The 23834-nt window shown below is 38.1% G+C and overlaps 1 protein-coding gene across 2 annotated transcripts in view; it reads left to right on the plus strand.

Annotated features, from left to right (window-relative positions):
* The window catches only part of LOC131689125 (uncharacterized), a 146357-nt gene extending 126069 nt beyond the window's left edge, over positions 1–20288 (plus strand). For both annotated transcript variants that reach the window (XM_058973979.1, XM_058973980.1), the window contains exons 3-8: positions 5093–5200; positions 5675–5992; positions 6065–6265; positions 16707–17263; positions 17333–18013; positions 18076–20288. In XM_058973979.1, coding sequence (XP_058829962.1) covers positions 5093–5200; positions 5675–5992; positions 6065–6265; positions 16707–17263; positions 17333–18013; positions 18076–20023 — 3813 coding nt within the window. In that variant the 3' untranslated portion in view covers positions 20024–20288. The remainder of the gene's footprint in view (positions 1–5092; positions 5201–5674; positions 5993–6064; positions 6266–16706; positions 17264–17332; positions 18014–18075) is intronic.
* The last annotated feature ends 3546 nt before the right edge of the window (positions 20289–23834 follow it).

Raw genomic sequence — 23834 nt, forward strand, 5'->3', positions numbered from 1 at the left:
TTGGTGTTAGTTACTGACGAGTAGAACACGTAACCTTCGAATCTAACTTTTTACTTAGTTAGGTGTTGTGCCCTCATACGTAAATTGGTTCATCTAATTTTTTACCTTTGGGGAAAACATATTGCATAAAATTTACAAAGTTACAAAGTATTGTATTAGTGTTTTCTGAGATAAATGGAACACAATGGGATTTGAATGAAAATACTTCAATGTTGATTAAAAGCAACCTTATTTTATTTCTTAGAATAACGGTTGCAACTCGCAAATAAACTCGGTTGTGCTTTTAGCATACGACGACTGCTTTGGTGGTAACGGATGAAATTTCATTAGCAGCCAGTTCCATACGTTTCCTTTTCGGTATGATAAAAAGGAAAAATATCAAAATACAGTTTAAAACCCCTTCTTAAGCAATGTAATGAATATCCTTAATTACATTTTATTCTCACACGATATGAATAATATTTCATGAAAATTACTTTAGCTAAGTCTCGGACAGAAGTACCTCGTCCTTCGCGGTAAGTGTGCTGCTTTTGCTGCCTGGGTTATATTGCATATGAATGAATTGACATATTTCGAATATAATCTTCAAGAGGGGTTGCATAAGGAATAAACCCACAGCATTACGATAGCCATTTATCGGCTTTATATTTGCTCTATAATGGCACTAAATGTACATGTAAAGCATATATGCTTTAAAGATCTTTGAAGCATGTACGCATTATATCAGTTTCATATAAGTATACAAAGTAAGCGATAATGCTATATTTCGACTGTGCATTTATGATGCTAATATAGAACTTGATTGCGTTTTTAATGCTATAATCGAGTTTCAATGCAACATTAGTGCAAATGTATAGTCAATATTGTGCAATGGCGTAATGTGTGTGGTTACTTTGGTAGCGCAACTATCTCATTGACATTGGAGTTTCCACCAAATACCGTATCTATTGCCGATTGCCATCAACTTCGTATAACAGTTTGCTAGAACTAATAATGTTGCAGATGTCATTAAGGTACTACACGGACAAAAATATGTTCAAAAATTCATGAAAAAAGTTACTTCGTAAAAAGAACCATTTTCGAGAACCGTAACTAACCTGTTTCAATTCTAACTCTAGGAAACTATCCTTATGTGCAATTGAGAGCCTCTTTTTGTTATTTTCTCTTTCGCTAATAGCTCGGTCGAATTTTTTTCCTTTGTCATTGTTGCTTAGCTCTATGCATAATATGCTAGTCGAGATCGTAGTCTTCCGACCTACATAGGAAAATTATTTGGAAAGTTGTATGGTTACGATGTAATAATGGAAAGATAAATTAAACAAAAAGAGACAATCAGATACATTCAAATCAGCAACATTGAGCATACCGATGCATTCTTGACTACCTTTCCACAGATTCTTTCAATCATTCATAAATGAAGTAGAAATCGCAAATTTTTCGTTTCGCTCCAAGGGGTGTCAGTGTAAAACATTTAGAATAATTTATTAATCCAAAACAAATTGTTGTAAGTATCTAGTTCGATTAAGGATGTAATTAAAGTCTTTGTCAGTAAAATATTTGTTAATTAAAATATAAAAGCATTTTAAACAATCATATGCATGGCTCCAACAATCTGCTTATGTACTCCCACCTTTTTTGGTTCTATCCGTAACATAAGCGCAACATTTTTTTTCCTTTGTCATTGGCGCGCCCTGTTCCACTCTCTGATGGGAAAGAGCATGATCTTTATTTGCCTCTTCGTTGAATACTACATCGGGACAACTATCTACGTTGTACTGAATGAGTTTTTAGTGTAGAGAGTAAAGTGTACACATTATGATCCGACTGTTCTATGTTGTAGTTCTGATTCGATCCTTTTATTTTGCTATTGTCTTCAGAATTGTCGATAAAGAAGACATTCGTGCGGTACAGCATCTTGTAAGAAGCGCAGTGGCATGTTACCTATACGACCGACCCCAGTAGAGCGGGCTTTGAATGTAGTAGTGAATTTGGTGGTGACAGAACATGCATATTTTAGCGATCCTTTTTTTGTTCTGAATTTGCTCCAATTCGTATGCGTAGAACTATTTCAAATATTGTAGCAGGCTGTTTTTGAGACAAACAGTTTCAATTTATTATGTCCCATCACTAACCGGACACAAATTTATTATCGAAGTATGTCCTGTGGTGTCATCGCTTCCTTCTGTCGAAAATCAGGTATCAGTAGAAAGCAGCTGAAATCAAATGTGTGAGTTTTCTTCCAGGGTCCCGGACGCCATGTTTAATTTTAAACTAATACACTCAAAAGTGACAAATGTTCCCAGCTTTCTTTTTCTTCATCTTGGGCTCGATGAGCTGATCTCTGTTACATTATGTGTCAGTACAAAGGAATACGACACGGTACATCACCGTTCAATCATCGATCGAACTACGATCATCGATTTCTTTGTTCGTTACCGTGAGCTCACCATCGAATTTGACACATGGAATAAAGTGCTTTGTGCATTACGTCACAAACACGAAGCATTTTCTGTGCAATGTATTTATTACACACACAGCGTAGCTTTCGTTATCTATATGGCCACCACACCTAACCGTATCGAACAGGCAGGTAGCCAAAGGGAGGAGCTAGGGGGCTAAAGCCCTCCCCCGAAATTTTTCAGAAATAAATTTTAGAAAAAAATATGCTTTTCGGTGACTCTTCACAAATTTGAACCTTGTTGTTTTAACAAATTCTTGAGAGAATGTTGAGGAAGATTGCTATTTCGAACCACCAAAGACACCGGTCACAATATCTTCTCAGTATGCTGAGTGTGACAAAAACAATTGCTTTCATATTGTTTGACTCGCCGGAACAACAAAAGAAACTGTTACTTTCATTGTTGCTGTGATGATCTGTCGAGATTAGTGATTCGCAGAAGCAAGTGTAGTGCTCCAGCAAAATACGGAGAATATAAACTTCCAACCTTTTCGCATAAAACCGATCATTCGTGATGTGAACAAAGCAAAGTGAGAAAAATTAATCAATCAATTGAAATGGACTCAAAAGCACCTCTTTTATATTTTCTATACACTCAACTCGAGTGCCTTAGGAATTGCGCTCTGAACCTTCCATTTTCAAAAGACCCTTATGTCTTCGTTATCCGTAGGACTTTGATGGGTTAGGTGCAACAGCTTCAATTTAAAATGATTACCAAATTGTGATAAAATAAATCTGTAATCAAACAGACATTACTGCTTTGTTCAAGTAGTCGAACATCTTGCAATCTTTGTGGTAGTTGTTGTAAAACATTAGAGCAAATTATTTTTATTCAAATAACAAACCAATTACTGAACAGATTAGTGTCAATATATTTGTTTAACGAAGTGACGAATTGGCTAAGAAAGTGTAACCGAAATCGTCATAGAAAGGTGCGATGTATTCCCTTCCATGTGCAAGAGATGCCGTACTTATTGAACTTATTCATATTTATAGTTTCTAGTTATTATGGTGGTGTCATCAATGATACAGTTAACAAATTTTACGTAAATTAGAAGGTATTAGCAATCAGTGTTGAGTGATTTTCTCTCGATTTGTGCCAATTTCGGAAGATGTTTCTTTAATAGAATAAATTCTAGGCAGTTTTCTTTAATTGTTCAAATCATTGAAACATATTTTTTATTCCTATTGATCACTAAAGATCCTTCCTGGCTGGGGCTCTGATTTTCCAGGCCAAGGCCAGTCTTGAAAATAGTTTCATTTAAATAGAATGTATCAAAAAGAATTGTGTTAGCATAATGTCATAGAACTGGTAGTAGTTGCAGGACGCCAGATCAAGAAATAGAAGTTGAACCGAACCGCGTCTACAAATCGCTTGCCAAATTAGAAGATTTAGTGCAAATTTCGACATTCTCTTCGTTCGAACGTTTTATGGATATTTCTCTACTCATTTTTACTTAGCGTCTTCTACACCTTTCAATCGTGTAATTTAGAAAACCTTTGCATTTCCAGTACTACCAAGGATTGTCATATTCGGTTACCGCATAAATACTTTGAACTCTAGAATATCCTTTGTTGTAACGAAAGTAAATTGTACATAAACAACAAAAATCAAATTCAACATCCATAATTCGTCGATGTACTATAGCCTATCTTGTGACAAAGCACATGTTTTTAAGATTTTTAATTTCTATTGTCTTAGATTTGGAATTGTTTTCAATAAGAACTTTTCAAAGTTTCATTCAGTTTCTAGTGAGTATCTCAAGTCATACACAATTAAAAGATTTATGCAATCAAATTTTAAAGCCCCTCCCGAAACAAAATCCTGCGGCTACGCCGGGTATCGAATGAATTACATGACTTGGGGAAAATTTAGTAGTTTTGCTCCGTTGATAGTACCTACGCACAAAAAGTGTTTTCGGGAACCATTCTTTGCAACACAATGAATTCAATCGTGTATCTATAATCCATATTTTTTCTACGTTACAGGTTTTGAATAATTTACGACCTTTGTGACAATTATTCATACCCAAAACCAGACAATTGCAAAAACTATTACCCTCCGTGTACTTCCTGTACCACTTGCCTATCAACATATCTGTCAGCTCAACTCCCTCCATGATACAGTCAACTCACGACATTTGCCCGAAGGAAAGGAGAGAAGTCCAGTGAGACGAAAGGACAATAATTCACTGCTACAATAAGTTACACTATTAACGCGTGACCGTGACTTTTCGTTGACGTTGATTTTTAAATCCGATGACCGTTGATGAATAATGTACGCGACTCACAGCCTACACCGCGGATTGTCCCCTTTAGATGGGTTCATGCTTTTCAATGAAAGCGGAAACAAGTTGATTAAATAATGCGCTGTTGTGTAGATTGACAGCAAACTTTGTTGGATTGCTCATTGTCGAGAAAATTTTTAAATATTTTAATCTACCATTAAAGACAAACCAGAAGAATTAGCTATCATCGTAGTCCATCGACTATTCGACCATAAAGGTGTCCTAAAACAATATTTATGTACTTTAACGCCATAGCTGACACGATGATGTCTTACTTTGGTAACGCGTGAGTCATATATTTCATGTTTTAATGCAGTTTTTCTTTCTTATTTTCGCTCCATCGCAGGAAAACACAAGTCGTTCCCCCTTACACGATGCGGCATCGAATGGCGACGAGGCGGCGGTGGAAGTACTGCTGGCTACTGGAGCCGATCGAAACGCGAAGGAGTTACTGGTAAGTCGCTGTGTACAGATTGATTTACCTTACTGAAGGCGAAAAAAAGTCATCAAACGACAATCGCTTGCAGCATACTATTTAGTCATCATGCAATCTAAGTCAAAGCTGAATGTTCTATAATGAAAATAAAGCCGCCCAGCCCTGTAGGCCTAATCACGTTTGATATAATATATTTTTAAGTACACTAACGTAAACGGATCATATTGGTATTACAGTATGTATAGTCTTTTTCTATTCTCACAAAAACTCAACTAGATCATTCATAGTATTATATGTATGTTTGCTATCTGAACTAATTCCTTTGAAAAGAAGAATCGTTATTCGGTTGATTGTTCAAATCGATTCATATAAAACAGTATATTCCAAATCAAATGATCAACTAAACATGCTTGAAGAAGACGACGTTCTTCTTTCAACTGCGCTATAAAGAATTATTCACCGACATAATAATATATATCATTGCCATTCCAGCACGGCAATACCCCACTACACGAGGCCGCCTGGAAAGGTTACAGCCGCTGTGTGAAAATCCTATGTTCCTTACCTAAAGTGCACAAATCGAACACTGCCAGCAACGCCAATCACGCCAAACTGCCGATCGATCTAATCAAAGACTCAAGCAAAATCAAAAACGTGCTACAAGACACCAAAGGAGCACTACACAGCGCCCTGCTTGGCACGCGCAATTCCGGCGGTTTTTCGGCGCTCCATCTGGCAGCTCAGAATGGGCATAACCAGAGCTGTCGAGAGATACTGCTGGCCGGTGCCGATCCAGATGTACAAAACAATGTAAGTATTGTGTTTTTTTTCTTACTACTATATGCGAGAGGTCCATAATACTCTGCTTTCTCTATCTCGCAGTACGGCGACACTCCGCTTCATACTGCGTGCCGCTACGGGCATGCCGGTGCCATCCGAATTCTCCTCTCGGCCAAGAGCGACTACGAGCGGATCAACCTGAACGGCGACACGGCTCTGCACATTGCCTGTGCTATGGGTAGGCGGAAACTGACCCGAATTCTGCTCGAGGCCGGCTGCAAGCAAGACACGAGGAATGCTCAGGTATGTATTATGTAGCGTTTTTTCATTACTTCTCCACAATGTATGCTAACAACATTCAGCATTTTTCGTTTATTTTCCCTCGCTGTCGTGCTTTTAGAGGGACAAAAGTTACTCGTCGGAATGGGGGTTGTGTGTTTGCTGCAATTTATTTCCATTACCGAAAAGTGTAGCCTATTCCGTAGCATTGGGAACGCGAGTGCAACAACTTTATATTGTTAGATGCGATGTGAGAATTTTTGGTGCGACACGATACGATCAACTCGTTTCAGATTAAAAATAAGATATCACGATCTGGTACATTTTTTAGGATGTGCCCAAATCTAGTGTTCACGCCAATATTGAGCGCAATGTAAAAGAACATTGGTAATATGTTAAAGTGACTTTATTAATGGTTAATATCGATAACGCTTTTTGCTTAAAATCTACCAGATTTAACTAAAAGAAGCTCTTGGTTTATGTGGAAAACTATTAGTTGTGTTTTTGCCACATTAAAGAGCGAACACGAAATTATTGCGAATTTTCTTATAATGTTTAAAATCAAACCAAAATTTTAGGGTAGTTTTATACATATATTTACTTCAAAAATCAAAAGAAAAGCTAATCGATGGAGCCTTGAGTGTAAAATTGAACGCATTTTCGCTTGATGCCCTCCATCAAAGTCTTTACAGTGTCATCCGGTACCAGTTTCTCAGTTTTTTCCATTTTCTTAACTTTTCGTCTTTGACTGTCTTCCGAAGTTCCCGCTTCATCATTGCCCAGTACTGCTCCACCAGGCGCAGCTCCGGACAGTTTGGCGGATTCATGTCCTTTGGAACAAAATGGACAGAATTGGCCTCATACCACTCCAGGACACTTTTAGAATAGTGGCATGATGCCAAATCTGGCCAAAATAGCGGAGCTTCGTTGTGCTGCTGCAAGAACGGCAAAAGGCGCTTCTCGAGGCACTCAGATTTGTAGATCTCGCCATTTACTGTGCCCTTTGTCACGAAAGGCTCACTCCTCAGTCCGCAAGAGCAGATGGCCTGCCAAATGAGATATTTGGAGGCGAACTTCGACATTTTCTTCTTCTTAAATTTGTCGTCCACATAGAACTTGCTCTTGCCGGTGAAAAACTCCAACCCCGGAATTTGCTTAAAATCGGCTTTTATATACGTTTCGTCGTCCATCACACAGCAGCCATATTTTGGCAGCATCTTCTCGTAGAGCTTCCGTGCCCGAGTTTTAGCCGTCGATTGTTGCCGCTCATCGCGAAGTTCTGTACCTTGTATGTAGTCCAGCTCTCTTCTTTGCATTCTGGATGTAGCTCTACGACATGCCGATCTTTTTAGCCAAATCACGGCTTGAGACGTTGAGATTTACTTTAATCATCCGCTTCACCTTTCCCTCCGTCTTTTTGTTCTCCGGTCCAGGTTTTCTTCCAGCTCCTTTGCCGTGGTCCTACGCCAACAGCTCCTGGAACCGCTTCAACACTCTGGAGACGGTTGAATGGTGAATGTTCAACATTTTTCCCAACTACCGGTGCGACAGGTCAGGAAATTCCAGGTGGAAAGAATTTGTTCTCTCGACTCGCGTTGGTTCACCTCCATTTTCGTTGAATCGAAAAACATGACTTCGAGTTTGACAGCATGTAAACAATACACATCAATGAGAAAGTGTGCAACATTTGGTTGATTTTTACCCAATGGTAAAAAAGTTATGCCTTGTTGAATGTGTCGCAATAATTTCGTGTTCGCCCTTTAGTCTAAATTTTCCATTTGTTCAGGTGAATATATTCAAGATTCGTTGCAGTCGACTGAAAATGACGCAAAGGCTTTTACCTGAAGTCAAGATGCTTGAATCATTACAGAAAAGTGACTTTTTGCAGCCTGCGGATAAATTTGGAAGATCTGTGATATAAGATTGCAACGACGCTTGACAAAGCGTAGCAAATCAGAATTACCATAAGATAAATTTGAACTACCTTTATTGTGTAAATTAGAAAATTGAAATCCCAAATTTCTTAATCCTTTGTACCAAGCACTGAGATACCTCTGAAATATTTGCCTTTATCGTGTTAGTTATTCTAACAGGTTGATGAGTAGTTAAATGCTCAATACGAAATCCAAGCTCCTTAGTATGAAAAACAGAATTTGATGACTTTGATGATTTTTGGTCAAATCTTGCTGAATTGTTCCAATTTCCTCGCTTTGTGTGCGTTACCTCCAATGTGTTACATAATATGTTGGCATATTATTTCCAAAAAACATTTAAAAATTGCAAGATAAGTTTTTCTGCTTCTTTTTTCACATAGGGGGGTAAGGGTTTCAGTAAAAAAAAACATCTTTGCGGTATTTTTTCAAAAATTTAGGTGAATCGAATTGACCAAAACTTTTATGCATTATAATGTATCATTTCAATAACATTCTGCAATTTTTTGTGCAAAAATATCGACAAGCGACTCAGTGACGATTTTTGTAGAACATCTCTGGAAAAGATACGATTTGCTGTGTTAGCCCCCTTAATCGGAAGATTCTCTCAAAAACTCAACGTAGCGGTTAGGCATTTAAAAATTGCAGAATCTTATTGAAATAATTCATAATAATGCGCAAAAGTTTTGATGAAAAAAAAATCGCAAAGAAAGTGTTTTTTTTTGCACTGAACCCCCTCTCCAACCCCCCATCCCTTATGTTAAATTTCGAAAGAAAAAATTAAGTGAAATGAGAAAAAATGCTTTGTACGTTTAGTGGGTAAATAAAGGAAAATCAGGGCGGGCATAGCGTAATTGGTAAATCGATTGCCTTGTACGCAGCTCACCTGGTTTCGATTCCCAACCCCGCACATAGGGTTAGAATTTTTTTTAAAGGAGATTTTTCTACCTCGAAAAAAGACGCAATTGACCCTAGACTTAAAACCTCTATAATCAAAATAAAAATAAGAAAAATTTATGATTTTATGTCTTACAATTGAATAAAATCAACATAACTCTACCTAATTTTCAATGCTGAATATTTTAAGCTAAAAAAAATATGGTTTGCAATACGGAAAAGTAGAACATTCTTCAATTTTCCAAAGAAATTTGCTATTTTCGAAAAAAAACGACAATATATGCATAAAATGCATATATTGCATATGCCAAATTTTGATTCAAAAAACCAAATATTACTTATCGATCAAAAATTTGATCTGCACTAATATATATTTATACACGCAGAAGAATCAGACCTTTTTGAATCAACAAAACATTTAGTTGAATCTAAAACGTGGCGAATGACTGTTTTCTTAGAAAAACTGTTTTATTCAAATAACTTTTGCGATACAGTGGAGACCCGATTTTATCAGCCCCCGATTCTATCTACCCCCGATTTTATCAGCTTTTTGACCTGATTTTACCACCTTTTATGAAAAGTGATTGTTGGTAGTTTGATGGGCTCTAGCAGACGAACCAAGTTGAATTCGGGTAAATCCCTTTTGGGCATATATTTCGTATCTTAGAGATCCAAAAAATGCAAAAATAAAAATATTTTTTTCATTTTGCATTGTCAGACCCCCTTAAGGGAAAGTAAATAATCAGAAAAGGTTGCAAGGCTATTTCTAAAGACCAAAGAAAAATATTTTAAGAGCTTCGGTTTATTAAAAAGACAGAAAAATATATGACCCGATTTTATCAATGTCCCTGTTTTATCAGCTTAAAATTCTGCTTAAATTACTGTATTGCTTTAAAACCGAAGTAGTCGTCAAACACCTTTAAGGTTGTTTTAAGACGAATAATTCGTTTCATGGCACCACATATCAAACTATTTTCGTTGAATAGTTATGAGCGCTTTTTCACCAAATTAGGATTCTTTGTAATAACTATATCGCTCATGGGGGTGGACGAAGCGTAGTTGGTAAATCGATTGCTTTGTACGCAGCGCACCTGGGTTCGAGTCCCGATTCTGCACATAGGGTTTAAAAATTTTCATAAGATATTTTTCTAACCCGAAGAGGCGAATGACCTTAAGGTTGAAACATCTATAATCTAAATAAAAAAATATATCACTCATTGGGACAAACAAAAGATAATTGTTTTTCAACTATAAATAAGTTCATGATTAGAGTTATAATTGAGCCAAAAATATCGAAGACGATATTTTTTAAAATTGAATGAATTTTTGGTATATGATGATGATGATGATGGTCCCACCTCATACCCCTACAAAGGTGTGAGCTGAACGATTTATCTAGAAGATAATTAATATTTTAACTCATGACAAGACCAGTTAACAAAAAAAACGGACTGGTTCAATTTGCAGACATAGCCTTTCCTTCAAAAGAACGTAACCAGATATATTTCGAATATTCCATCAACAACCAGTCCATCAAGAAAATTTTCATTCCGGGAAGATACTTGATAGAATCGGGAATTGAACCCAATAGCTTCCATTTCTGATAATTCTCTGTAAGACTCCTCCCGCCTGACCAAGACATCGGTACTACCACCTGCTAAGGTGAGAAGTGGCGAGCCTAGTGGCAGTGCAGAGTCTAGTCGAGTTATATCATCCACATCAGACCCCTTTATTGAAAGTTGCGTACCACTAACCCAAGGTAATCCAGGGATATTCCTTTCCGGGAATACCCTGGATTGATCAGGAATTGAACCCGATATCTTGTTTTATCAGAAGAAGTCACCAAGCCTCCCACTCAACGAACCAACTCCGTTATTGCCGTTAATGGCAGCAATAACCCTGATTAACTCAATTGTCGAGCAAAGCCAGCAAAGCAACTCCATCATCAAATCAGACCCTGATCACAACAAAAGTCTTAAAGCTTCGATTCAACCCAATGAGCTCTTAGTACTGGTCACCATGTTCGATTTCAAGTTAGTCTCTATCTGCTTATCGCGCGCGTGGCTCAGACTTCTGTAGACATCTCCTTATTTTTAAAAACTATAATAAACAATTAACAACAAACCATCATCATCATAGCGAATATAATAACTTAGAGTGACTAAATGTAAATAATAGAAGAGAAAAAAATACAATCTTCGTGGTATTACATAGTTATTCAAATAACTCTAAAATATAAAAATTCCAAAAATCTGTCTACAAAGCAGATTTTACGTGTGAAATACATAGTGTTTTGAACTCCGCTAATGTTGCCGCACGTTTAATATGTCTAGGCATCGAATTGAAAAAACTTATTCCTTTGTACAACAAGAAGTTCTGTGATCTACTAAATAAAAAGTTTTGATGTGTTAGAAGAAAATGTTCGTCTTCAAAAGCTCTGAAAAACATCAGAAGGATAGGTTGGAAAAAAATGAAAACTGAAAAAGTTATAGTAAAAAATTGGTTTTTCAATAATTGACTCTTTGTAATGTTTAAATTATGTATTCTCCCTAGCGCCGCATAGTGGCTGAATTCTGAAATTATCTATTCGCCTTCGGGCTGCACTCGACCCGCTGCTGATTATTGTTGAAGACACCACACTTCTAAATTATCATGATCTCGAGATATAGAATTTGCAAAATAGTATATGCTCACTAGCGACGCCTGGCGGGTCTATTTTAATTTGATTTGTCCATAATCGCGTAGCCCTTGACCTGCTCTAGAACTTTGCCGAAAGCACCATCTTTCTTAGTTATTACACATTTGAGATGCATTATATTGTATAATGTGCTGAAAGTCTGATTTCTCGACCAGCTTTACTGAAGACAGTACCCCTCTAAATATTCTCGTTATTGAGATAAAGAATGATTTTGACATTAGTTGAACATTTGGATTCGCACTAGCGCTGCCTAGTGGTACAATTTCGAGTTATTATTTCCACCATCCGGAAGCTCTTGGCTTTCTGGATAAATCATCCTGAGACACTACCTATCATAATCAATCTTTCAATATATTTCACGTTAAACCCAATGATAGTCACATTCACGACGAGAGGTTCGACTTATGTACTCTTTTTAAAGCACCCCTGGTGGCGCAGTTCTCAACTAATTGGATATCCAATTACTCTAAATTGTAGGTCTAAGTAAGCACAATAACTTTGCCAAAGAAAGTATGGGATTAAATGTTAACGCGGACGAAATGTTCAACCACAGCCCCAATTAATCAAAATCACATAAGCTATGGGATTCCTATTACGCGGGTTCCACGCAGTAGGAATCCGTGTAGTAGGAGGCCCGACTGTATAGTGTATATACTTTTTACTAAAATTAAACTTGAGTAAATATTGCAAAATATAAAAAATATCGTATTTGCCATTTTCTGGCGATCTATAGTACAAAGCATGCTATTTCATATGACAGCAATGGTCTTTAATGTTAAGTGCTCTAATCTAAGACAATGCTATTTGAAAAAGTTAAATTTTTTATATTAAAGTTCTCATAACTTTGAAACGAAAAAAGTTTAGTAGTTGGTGTTTTAAAGCCAATTATGCACCCTAAAATAATCTTCAAGTTGTCCAAAGCGTACTTTAGTGTAAAATAAAAACTACAAAAGTTATAGAAATAAACCGTTTTTAAAGAAACACCCTAAAGCTTACATTTGGATTTCTCGTGCAATGGAAAATATAAAAGCTAGTGCTTCAGCAACTTTGTCCAAAATGTGTTGCTCTACAACTTAATCGAAGACAGTAAAGCTCTATCTCAAACCATTAAAAAGTTCAATTTTAAATACTGCTAAAATTAGAATCACCCTAGCATCTGTTTCAGTCAAAAGAAGGGCCTTGCAAAGTACAACAACTTTACCAACTTATTGTGAGGCTGTCATTTAATTTTAGCAAAAAGTTAAAATTCCTGCTAAATTCACATTATGGACCACTGCGCATTATATTCAAATATGCACCTAGATGACTCGATAACGTTGTTAACTAATGCTCTCGGTTTTAAACACTTCTCACCGAAAGCGTCACGGTTTCGTTTGCATTTGAAGAAAGTTAATTCCTTTCATTTCACAACCCCACCTTTAATAGCACTACACGTGGGATCCTATGGGTTTCTACTCGTTTCGAATGCAGTAAAATGACTTTTTCCGCTGTATGAATCCATCTATCATAAATTGAAAGCATCTGTGGTGAGCATCAAAACGATATCTGCAATTAACGTAGATTAATTGCTTTGAACAATTCGTTTACTGATATACCTACAAGCATAGATGAATTTTTTTTCACACTTTTCTTTATTCCTGCAATACAAAAACGATAAATTGCAAGTGTTTTCTAATTATAAATCTTACACAATGTACTTAAAGTAATTAAAACGACTTTTGATAGTGCGTCGTATTGAAGCCTTTGTACGTGCAACTCCGGGCTAGTAAAGGCTCTTGTTTTATCGAAAACATGAAAGGTAAAGAACCATGTCATACCCGATCCCCTGTTAACCCTAGAACGTTGCACTTGCGTTTTCCACCCTAGAACGTTGCACTGGGGTATAAATGTACCCCACGCGTTTGAATGCTATGTTCGCAGGTAAAAATTCAAACAAAAGAAATGTGTAATACATAATTTTCTTCGTTTTCTAATTGCGAAAACAGCTGTGTAAGTTAAAGTACGAAATTTATTGAATCAATGATACATAAATTGGTTTGAGCAAAAAAAGTGAAAAAATCGCGATTTTGACTTTTTTCACATAATTTACTATAACTTTGCAAATTTTCAACTGATTTGAAAAAAATCAAATGGTTCTTAAAGATGAAAAAAATTGTCTAGAAATGAAATAAAATGGAATTTCGATATTTTTGAAAAAGTGCAATTATTTGGAAGAGTGAAGGTTTAAAAATCGGGTTTTGGAAAATACCACGAAATGGAGTGGAAATTTAAATGAAAAAAATATTTCTGACCAGTAATACATTGGTAACACGCAACGTTACTGTTACAACAGTTACTGTGCGCAAATTATACATGCGAGCCATTATTTTGAAAAACTATGAAAAAAAACAATAAAACAATAAAAATCAGCAAAAATTAGAACGACTTTTTTCTACTTCAAAATTAAATTGAATAAATAATTAAAAACGATTATATAATACTAATCGTTACTTACGTAGTAAAACAACCAGTATTTAAACTGGTATTGTCAAGAGTCACATTTGCACTGACAGCACGAAACACTAACGGCAACCGTACACCGGGGTACAAATGTAGCCTACACAGCTTTATTTTGAATTGTATACGTCATGGAGCATGAAGAGAAGTTCTCACAGTTCACAATCCTGTAGCCGCCAATGATTCTAAGAAGGCTTCATAGCATACATTCAATTAAATTACTAAATTTTATTTGGTTGATTCCGAAGAGAAAATTTAATTCAGCTGCCAAACTAAGTCTACTAGTTAGCAAGGTTAGCTAACTAATGTCGCAAGTCAATCCGCATACAAAATCTTATTGTTTTTTTTTGCTAACTTGCAATTCAGCGAATAGAAAAACTTAGCATGAAAAGTAACTTGTGTAAATTTATATTTATTTCTCTTTCTAAAGAAATTATATTCTTTCTAAAGAAAACAAATGACATTACTAGCGACAAGTCTTTGACGAAACCAATACCGCGTCTACATGCCCGCTCAAAAAGTTGAGATCGACGATGTGATCACCTTTTGATGCGTTTTGATACTCACCAAAACAAATCGTTAGTTATGCTGTCTATGCCGAAACAAACATCTCTTGGTCTTAAAAATTTGAGATGAAACAAGGAGTTTCCAGTGCGTCCAAGAACTCCAAATATCTCATCTGACACTTCAACCAGAGATTTAACTGAGTACAATACTGGTTGGGCCTAGTATCACAGACTAACAGACATAACACTCAAAAACAAAGCTTCGCCCGCTTTAACGGTCATTTTAAATATATTTGTAGTTGGGACTGTGGCCACATTTGAAATTATGGTGCCACTGACATATGAACAAGCATGTGGGGGATAGACCACTAGTGAAAAATTGTTCCCAAACCTGAGGGGTAACCCACCAGTAAATAAGTGTTTGGGACTGTGAATAAAAGGTGGAGCTAGTGTTCTGGGAAAATTGTCGGATCGATGTTTTTTGAGGGAATTCCCTCATAGTGTTATGTCTGTTAGTCTGTGCTAGTATGACCATCAGCAACTTTGTGATATCGCTGAACTCCTTACGGTATCAAAGACACTTTAATTCTGACGGTAGAGCATGGGCCCTCAACACGATCTTTGCGACATCTTTATGGAGGTGGATGCTTTAATGCCCGCGGCCACATATTTGTCCCCCTTGTGTTTCTTGAATTGATTCTTTTAATGTGATGCTATTTTTTTTAGGTTTTGCAATATTTAGTATGGCGGTTGTAATACTTATTCAAGTGGTTTAAAACTTTTGATGGGTAGTGCACATTTAAATCTACATAACAATGTGTTAATCCAATATTGTCATACGGTTACCTTGTACGGTGGCTGAAGAGAGAAGTAACAACAATACAGTCAAACCTAATTTTCAGAGGATGACTCTAATGGTGATGACTGCACAGGTGTTGGTATCTACTGTCGTAATATTCTGTGTCGGTCCTTTAACAGGAAATCTACGGAAAAAGAATATATTTGCTCTGTCAATCAGTGGTATAGTGGTATAAAAGCACTCAGTTTGGCAAATTTTTAAAACGAAACTGATTACCACTGTTGATTCGTTGAAGAAAGCACAAAATTCGCTCTTGGGCAGCATCCTAAAATGCCAGACATTGACGAAGTTTGCAATCTTGCGTTCAAACAAAAACTTTTCTGCCGGATGGGAGTCTAAAAATGACAGATTTTTTGCATATTTTCAAGCACAGCTGTGGCAGTCTAAATCGAGGTATTGACTGCACATTGCAAACTTAATTATCACATGGCGTCTATTCAGCGTGTTGAGTTTTATTCGTGCGATCTTTGTGAATCCGATGTCGGAACTTCATATCATCTGATATGTAACAACCCTGCAGTAATGCATTGCATATCCAAGTTTCGGTTCTTCATACTTCGGTAACGGGAGCTAAAACTTAAGGATATCTTATTGTCCCAAACTCTAAGCTTATGCAAAGAGCTATAGGCTTCATCAGCAGGGTCGTCATTCCTTCGGGAGTCAAGAACCCAGGCTGTTTTGAATTGTTTATATTGTGTTACGATTTTCCATTTCCCTATTTTTTTCTTTCGCCCACCATTCGCTTCTTATTAGGGAAATGATGACAAGGCCTACGAGATTATAATTATTGTAAATTATAGATTCTACATATTTGGGATTATACTGTTTATTAAAAGAGAACCCAAAAATGAAGCATTCGCATAGTATCAAGGAACGCACAAAGCTTCCCTGAGTGAAGATTTATTGTAAGAGTTCACCCTAATGCGATTAAAGTACACCTTATTTACTTGCTTCCGTGTTGTATTTAGCTTGCTTTATATTTAGTTTACTTTTTCGTTAACAAATTACATTGATCCCCTCCCCTTTATTAATGCTGTACTGTAACCTATATATCCTGACCAATCATCTTTCATTTCAGGGCGAAACACCGAGGGATATCGCCACCCGTAAGAATCTTGTCGAAATTATCAATATCCTCAACACCCCCGTTCAGATCTCAGCTCGACATGCTCGCGAGCGCAGCTCCAGTAGCTCCCACCGTAAGGATCGTAATGGCAAGAGCGGAGAACGATCACGCACCAAGGAAGATCACAAGTCTCGCGACAAATCCCGTGGGCGTAGTGGTGGAACCCACGATCCACGATACGATGTCGATCCGCAGCACTGGTCACCGTACGGATGCCACTACTTTCCGGACCCGAGAAATTTTCCGTCACCCAAGTTGGAAACACTACCCAAAGAACCTCTGGCGAAAGGGGAGCAATATTATCTCGATTTGGCCGGGAATATTAGGAAAGGTCCGGTAGGAGTGGGCAATACGTGCTACTGTGCTCCCTTCTTCAAACATTTGGAACAACGGATGAACCAGAACAGAAAGAGCATACGAAAGTACGTACACCGGGCAACAGAGAAACTGGATAGTCGCATGACGGCACTAGCTATGAAAACGGATGATCAAATCGAAGAGTTGACAAAGTAAATTACAATTAGTTATGAGCAGATGTATCAACCAATATTAAATGTTTTTCCATTTATTTTTTTCAGGACAATGATCGCAAGTCGGGTACAATGTGAGAACAAACGGTTGCACTTGGAGCAATGGCTGCGACGTGGGATAACCGAGCGATCAACCGGTCATCACAACTCAAAAACCAAGAAGGATGAAGCAAATACCAATACCTTAACGCGCTGTCGCAGTCTAGAACTGTTGGACGGTAGTGAGGATATTCTAACGGACCGAATAAAATCGTCAACGCCCCAATTTTCTCGCAGTATAGACTTCTTGGACTCACAAGATCACAAGCATCCCGATTATTCGGATCATTTTGAGAGTTCAAACAACTCTAACATGAAAAATCACTCAGAAGTGGACGAATCAAGTCGACGGACACCACTGCGGAAGTTTGACGCAGAACGCCATCAGTTAAATGGAAGTAAACGGTCTTCATCGGTAAGCCAATCCGGACGTGATAGCTATTACTGTTCCGATAAGGATAATGATAAGGAAAAAAATAATGTGATATACCAGAATCGAGTACCAAGCTCCGCGTATGAAGATACATCATCGAAGGAAGAGCGGAAAATATCATCATCCGCAGGATCGTCGAGCTACGACCATAAAAACGAAAAGATTAAGGTTACCGAGAGGCTTGAAGAATTACTAAGTAAAACCAAGAAAATTCTAGAGCTGGAGAAAATGACCAAGAAGAAACATAGCGATAATAAGTATATCGAATATGTGTCAAGTACTTTATTTTATTGATCTAACTCCTTCATATTTTTTTCAGATATATTCTCGCGTTGGACCGCCTAAAAGACATCCATCATTATGACAGCAGTCCCCAAGTATACCAGCAGACATCTTCGAAGCGTGATTCTACCAATCACGGCTACGACATTGCCCAGGAGATGGAAAAAATAGCACAATCTCTGCTTCCAGCAGCACCGGTATCACCGGAAATTTCCAAAGATATATCCACTCGCAAGGAACGGAACTACAGACACCCTGGTGGTCCAACGGGTGGAAGCACAGGTTCAACACCGCATTCTACGATGTCTCCAAGTTCCTCACTTCTTGGTGGTAACAAAACACATTTGATGAGTATTCATCCAGATGCAATGAGTGCCCATATGACGTCAACTAATTTCATCGAAGTTATGTCAGAAATAGCAAGCAACCAAGACTCCGAACAAGAGCAACTGCACGTCGATAGTGTGAATGCCCCGATGGTTAACGGATTCTATGCAAATAATTGCTTCGAGGACATACCAAGCTCATCTAATACGACCATCAAATCCGCGCCAAACCACAGTCGGAAGAAACAGAAGGAACAAGAGGGCGAAGAATGCGCAGATAGTGATGAAGATGATGAGGAAGAGGAAGCGGATGATAATCAAGATGAAGAAGACGGTAATCAAGAAAACCAGGAAGAAGATTGGGAATCCGATGATCAATGTGACCTTTCAGATATGGCAAACCTGGCTCAATTAAAAGAGCTAAAGAGTAGAATATTAAACGGAACCAACTGGAGAAGTCAGGTTCTACAAAAGAGCGTCCATGATCTGTTTCAAAAAGTTTCTGATCCTGAAAATTCTGTAGTACAACAAACCAATTCAGACAGTAACGAAGTAGAGCTGGCCGATAGTGCAGAAAAGAATCGCGTGAAATATATTATCTCCAAACTGCAAAACAGCACCATACAGCAAGTAGATCCTCCGAAGGGACACGCGCCTTTAGCTCAGGATGACAACTATTCGGACACCAGCGAGGAAGATGACCTTGACTGTGTAGACGGGCCTCCACCGTTAGCAGATCGTCCAATTACCGCTAAGAGCCTGATTGAGATGTACGAGAAAGCTCTTCCCAAGGTGGAAAATCAACCAGTCGCTGCAATCCGGCAGCAGTTCTTTATACCAAAGGACGCCTACTTTCACGAGTTGCCAAACAGACCGAAACCTCCCCTCAAACCACCAGATCTAACTTCTCATCTGTCTCACCCAACGCTCCAAGACCAAATACCCTTATCGACTCACGCTAGAAGTCGAAATCCTCTGCCGTCCTACTTGAACGACAATGAAATTTTCCACTCTAACCAAAACTCCTATACGCAGGATAATCCATCCAGTAGATTCACTCAATCTCATCAATCAACACCAGCATTATACTACCCATCCCAATCTCCTCAGTTCATGAATGGCAACGACTATCTCTCTTCATATAACTCTCCTCATTATGCACCCCAGCTTCCAGTACAGGAAAAATTACTTACAAGTCGAAAATACATCAACCCATCCGCATCCTTTGCTATCTCCGGTGGAAGCACTGGAACACCTTCGCCCGAGTTTCCCTACCAATTGGTCACCAGCCAACCTCAAGCAATGCACCATCTAGCCCACCATCATCATCATCACCTCCAACAGCAGCAGCAACAGTCAAGTTCCCAACAATTTCGTAAATCGCAGGACAACCTATCGAACGACGATTCCGGTTACATCAGTGCCAAAGTTAGCGAAATCCACGGGCCCGTAATGCCAAATGCAGCCAACAGCGGCAGCCCTTCTCCAATGCAGCCACCACCTATGGAGGTAATACCGATGCCAAGACAGTTCATACCCTATCATATGGGTAACGCAACGACAACCAGAGGACTGGACAGCGCAGTTGGCGGTGTCGCACCTGGTTCAGGGATGATTTATGATGAACACTACAACCTTGGTGCTTCTAGTTTAGTGTGAAGTGAGCGTACCGGAGTGAAGCTAGCTTAAGTTATGTGAATTTGTACAAAGTTTTTAGAAACCTTTTAAAAGCCGAATTTTAAATTATTCACATATTTTTAATGAGTTTTCGAGTGAAATACAGTGAAAGTGCACATTTTAACCAGTGGGGTATGTTCCATACATACCACTTTGTTTTTAATCTGAACCACTTGTTGTAAAGTACCAATCGCCATGTATTTGTGGTCCAAACATGTGTAAATAAAAGCAACTAGTATATTTATAACTATTGTGATAACGTTTGGCCAAATTTATTCGATGATATCCCGTCTGCTTCGTTTTACGTCAATTCTAAACACTATAAGGTCATATTTGCTGATCGTGTCATTTTTTCTGCATTACAACGAATAATTCGATTATTGATTTCTCGAATTCAGTTGACAACAAACTGTTGTCGTGAGCACACGTGTTTTGAAGACAACTATAATAGATTTTTCTTAACGAAATTCGCGGACTTAGTCCGACAAATGTTTTGTCAACCGATGGCATCATCGGTTGACAAAACATTTGTTATCAACTTTAAAGTTGTACTGACCAAAGTAAATCTTCCCGCAATCGCCGAATTTATGACAAAAAATCTAGCTATCGAAGCTACAGCACCAGCAAGTCAGCAACGGACGTGTTTTCGTGGCACCGATTCCACTCAAACAGTACAGGACATTGTACAAGAGCACACTATTGGGGTTTTCGATTGATTGACAACGGTGTAGTGGAGTGCACTGAAATTGCATCGTTTTTGCACTTTCTAGCAGAAGTGCAGAAAACTGCACTCACAAAATAAATCACTTTGAATTTACATGAATTGTCACGTGAATAAATATTTTCCATCGTTTAACATACATTAAGTGATTCATATGAACGACATTTGATAATCCTGTAAAATTTATTTGATTCACCCGTAACCTTTAAGTGATGCAACGTTGACCGTCGTAACGTAGTTCACGTGAATTTCCTGTGTGAAAAAATGGCTGAAACATCAGCCACTGTTTAAATTATTCCGAAATAATACTGACTAAATTATAGATAGAAACGAATTAAACTTTTTATCTGGGGAATACGCGGTGACTACTGCCATCTCCGATGGATGATGGCGACACACGGATGTCAAACATGTCGTCAGGAGTTCCCAATAAGTATTTCGTTGGATGAACGATTGTCAACCATAGGCACCGCTGAAAATATCTTCTGGCAATTCGAGTCCGTCATACATGGTAAGTTATTTCCTTTATCACAGTTACTGAATCTGATTACTAACGTGTTTATATATTTTCATTTCATATAGTGACACAAGGCGAATTGGAAATCGATCTGCCCAACCTTGCATCTCGGGGTGGAGAAATAGCTCCAGTATTGTACGGCCCAAGGCGTCGTCAACAGTAAATTGATTCTTGCTCTTCAAAAACAGGATTTGTTACACAACTCTGCTTTATTCTCGAGAGTGTTTTAACACAATTCTGAGGCACACGATTCAAAATTAGGATATTCTATGTTTAGTTATCGCAATTAAGGATTCAAATAAATTAAAAGAAATTGACATTAAAAGATTTTTCTTTTTTAGAATGCAAATTTATTGAAAATACAATCTACCCTCTAAGAACGGTTGGTTTCAAAATCGTCCAATGAAGGACGTTCGTTGGACCAATTTGGGCATCGTCCAAATAACCGTTCAACGAACGTTCATCGTTGGACCCGTGTTGAACGATTTTGAAACAATTTTTTGGACGTCTCAGTGGGTATGAACGGCTTCAAGTAATTTTCACGTTTGGTTTCATATATTTGTTACGTTTGGTTGCACATAATTACTGCGTTTGGCTTCATGTAGTTGTTATGTCAGGCTTCATGTAATATTTACGTGAATTTCTGTTGCTAATTATCCTTAAAACACGTAACTTTTACCTGATGAATCAGATATTGAAAATGATTTTAATTTACCGGAGCATCCGATAGAACTTACGTGAAAAATGCGGTGGATGAGATTCAGATATGTTTTCACGTAGAAGAAACGTGATTTATTTTTTGAGTGTGAGTATGTTCCATTGATACTTCTGCTAGAAAGTACAAAACCAGTGCAATCCCATATGAAGCACCAGCAGCTGGTGACCAGCTAGAACTAGACAAACCCTAGAAAGAGAACTGCGGAGACTCCATTTTGGATCGATTAGATTCGCGCTTAGCTGTCAAAAAACGAATCCAATCGAACATTGCCTATCCTTATAACATTGGACGTGTTGCCATACAATGCCGGGGCATACGTTGCCAAAAATGCTGTTTTTCTCTCCGCAGTTCTCTTACTAGAGTTTTTCTAGCTAGAACACGATGGAAAATCCTACAGCATTCCGCTGTCCATGGAAGATAAATTTATTGAGGTTAAAATTCACGTTCTCCGCCCGAGCACAAGCACAAGCATCAACAATGAATTTGTTGAGTTTCGATTATCAAATTTCGATGTGTACAGATGAACCTGCCCAGAGGCCGTGTGGTATCCGGCCTAGAATTGAGCCACTGGAGTCCTGCTCCCATGTCGTAGGAGGCGACTGAATGTAGGAGACCCTAAGTCAAGGTGTAGTTCCGTGCCGAGGACTTAATGACTGGAGGGTCTAAAATATGCCAGTCGCGCACGGAGCATTTTGGGTTTTGCCCTTACTGTGTTATGCGAATCTCTGACACAGTGGACCATTATTTTCTTCGCAAAACGTGGGAATTAAATGATCATGTCCCATTTAAACCTGATATGGCTCGCTATATGCGTTAACATCCCAACTCGCTTGGTGTCCTCTAGTTGTTGTGCAATTTGTGTTGGAGATGAAATGTACAGTTCTCTAATCAACAATGGTTAGAATAGCACAAATCAATCTCCAACATAAACGTACAGCAACTATGAATTTATCTCGACTCATGCAGGAAGGTAAAGCTTCCATAGCATTGGTTCAAGAACCGTATTTCCATAAAGGAAATTTCTATTTTGGAAAGTTACTTAACACTGCCTTCATTGCTTACAACAAGACAGGCATGACTAACCCACGTGAAATGCCTCGTGCTTGCATTCTTGCAAATAAGGCTATTGACCAGCGATGCCAGATTTACAGACATGTCTGTATTTTACAGACTTTTGATGGTCTCCTACAGACGTAATCAGAAATCTACAGACTTTTAAAAGAGTAATAGTATTTAACAAAATTGCACTTGAATAATTTTATCCGAATACGAGTGATTCCTTCACAATAGTTTACAAATTTCAAGCTACTTTTAAAGTAATAACGTAGTGTAAATAAAGTTTAAACAACCGTCTACAGACTTTTACAGACATTTTCATTATTCTTCTACAGACATTTCACAAAAACATGTGGCATCGCTGCTATTGACGCGTGTCTCATATCGGAGCTCACAACTCGCGATATCTGTGTTGTCACAGTTACACTGACTGTCGGAAACGTAGACAAAAAATATATATATTGTTCAGCATACCTACCGCATAACGAATCATCTCCTTCTGATGATTTCAAAAGCGTTGTATCATATTGTAGCAGAAATGGGCTTCCGCTCATTATCGGCAGTGATGCGAATGCTCATCACATCATTTGGGGCATCAATCTGAGAGGCTCTGAACTGATGGAGTACATAAGTAGTACAAATCTCCATATTCTGAATGTGGGAAACCGACCAACTTTTGCGAGGTCTGGGAGGGAGGAGGTGTTAGACATAACACTTCGCTCTGATAGAATTTTGCATGAACTGGGAAATTGGCAGGTTCCAAATGAAACTGAACCGTCTC

The sequence above is a fragment of the Topomyia yanbarensis genome, chromosome 3, assembly GCF_030247195.1.
Source record: "Topomyia yanbarensis strain Yona2022 chromosome 3, ASM3024719v1, whole genome shotgun sequence".
Classification (NCBI taxonomy): domain Eukaryota; kingdom Metazoa; phylum Arthropoda; class Insecta; order Diptera; family Culicidae; genus Topomyia; species Topomyia yanbarensis.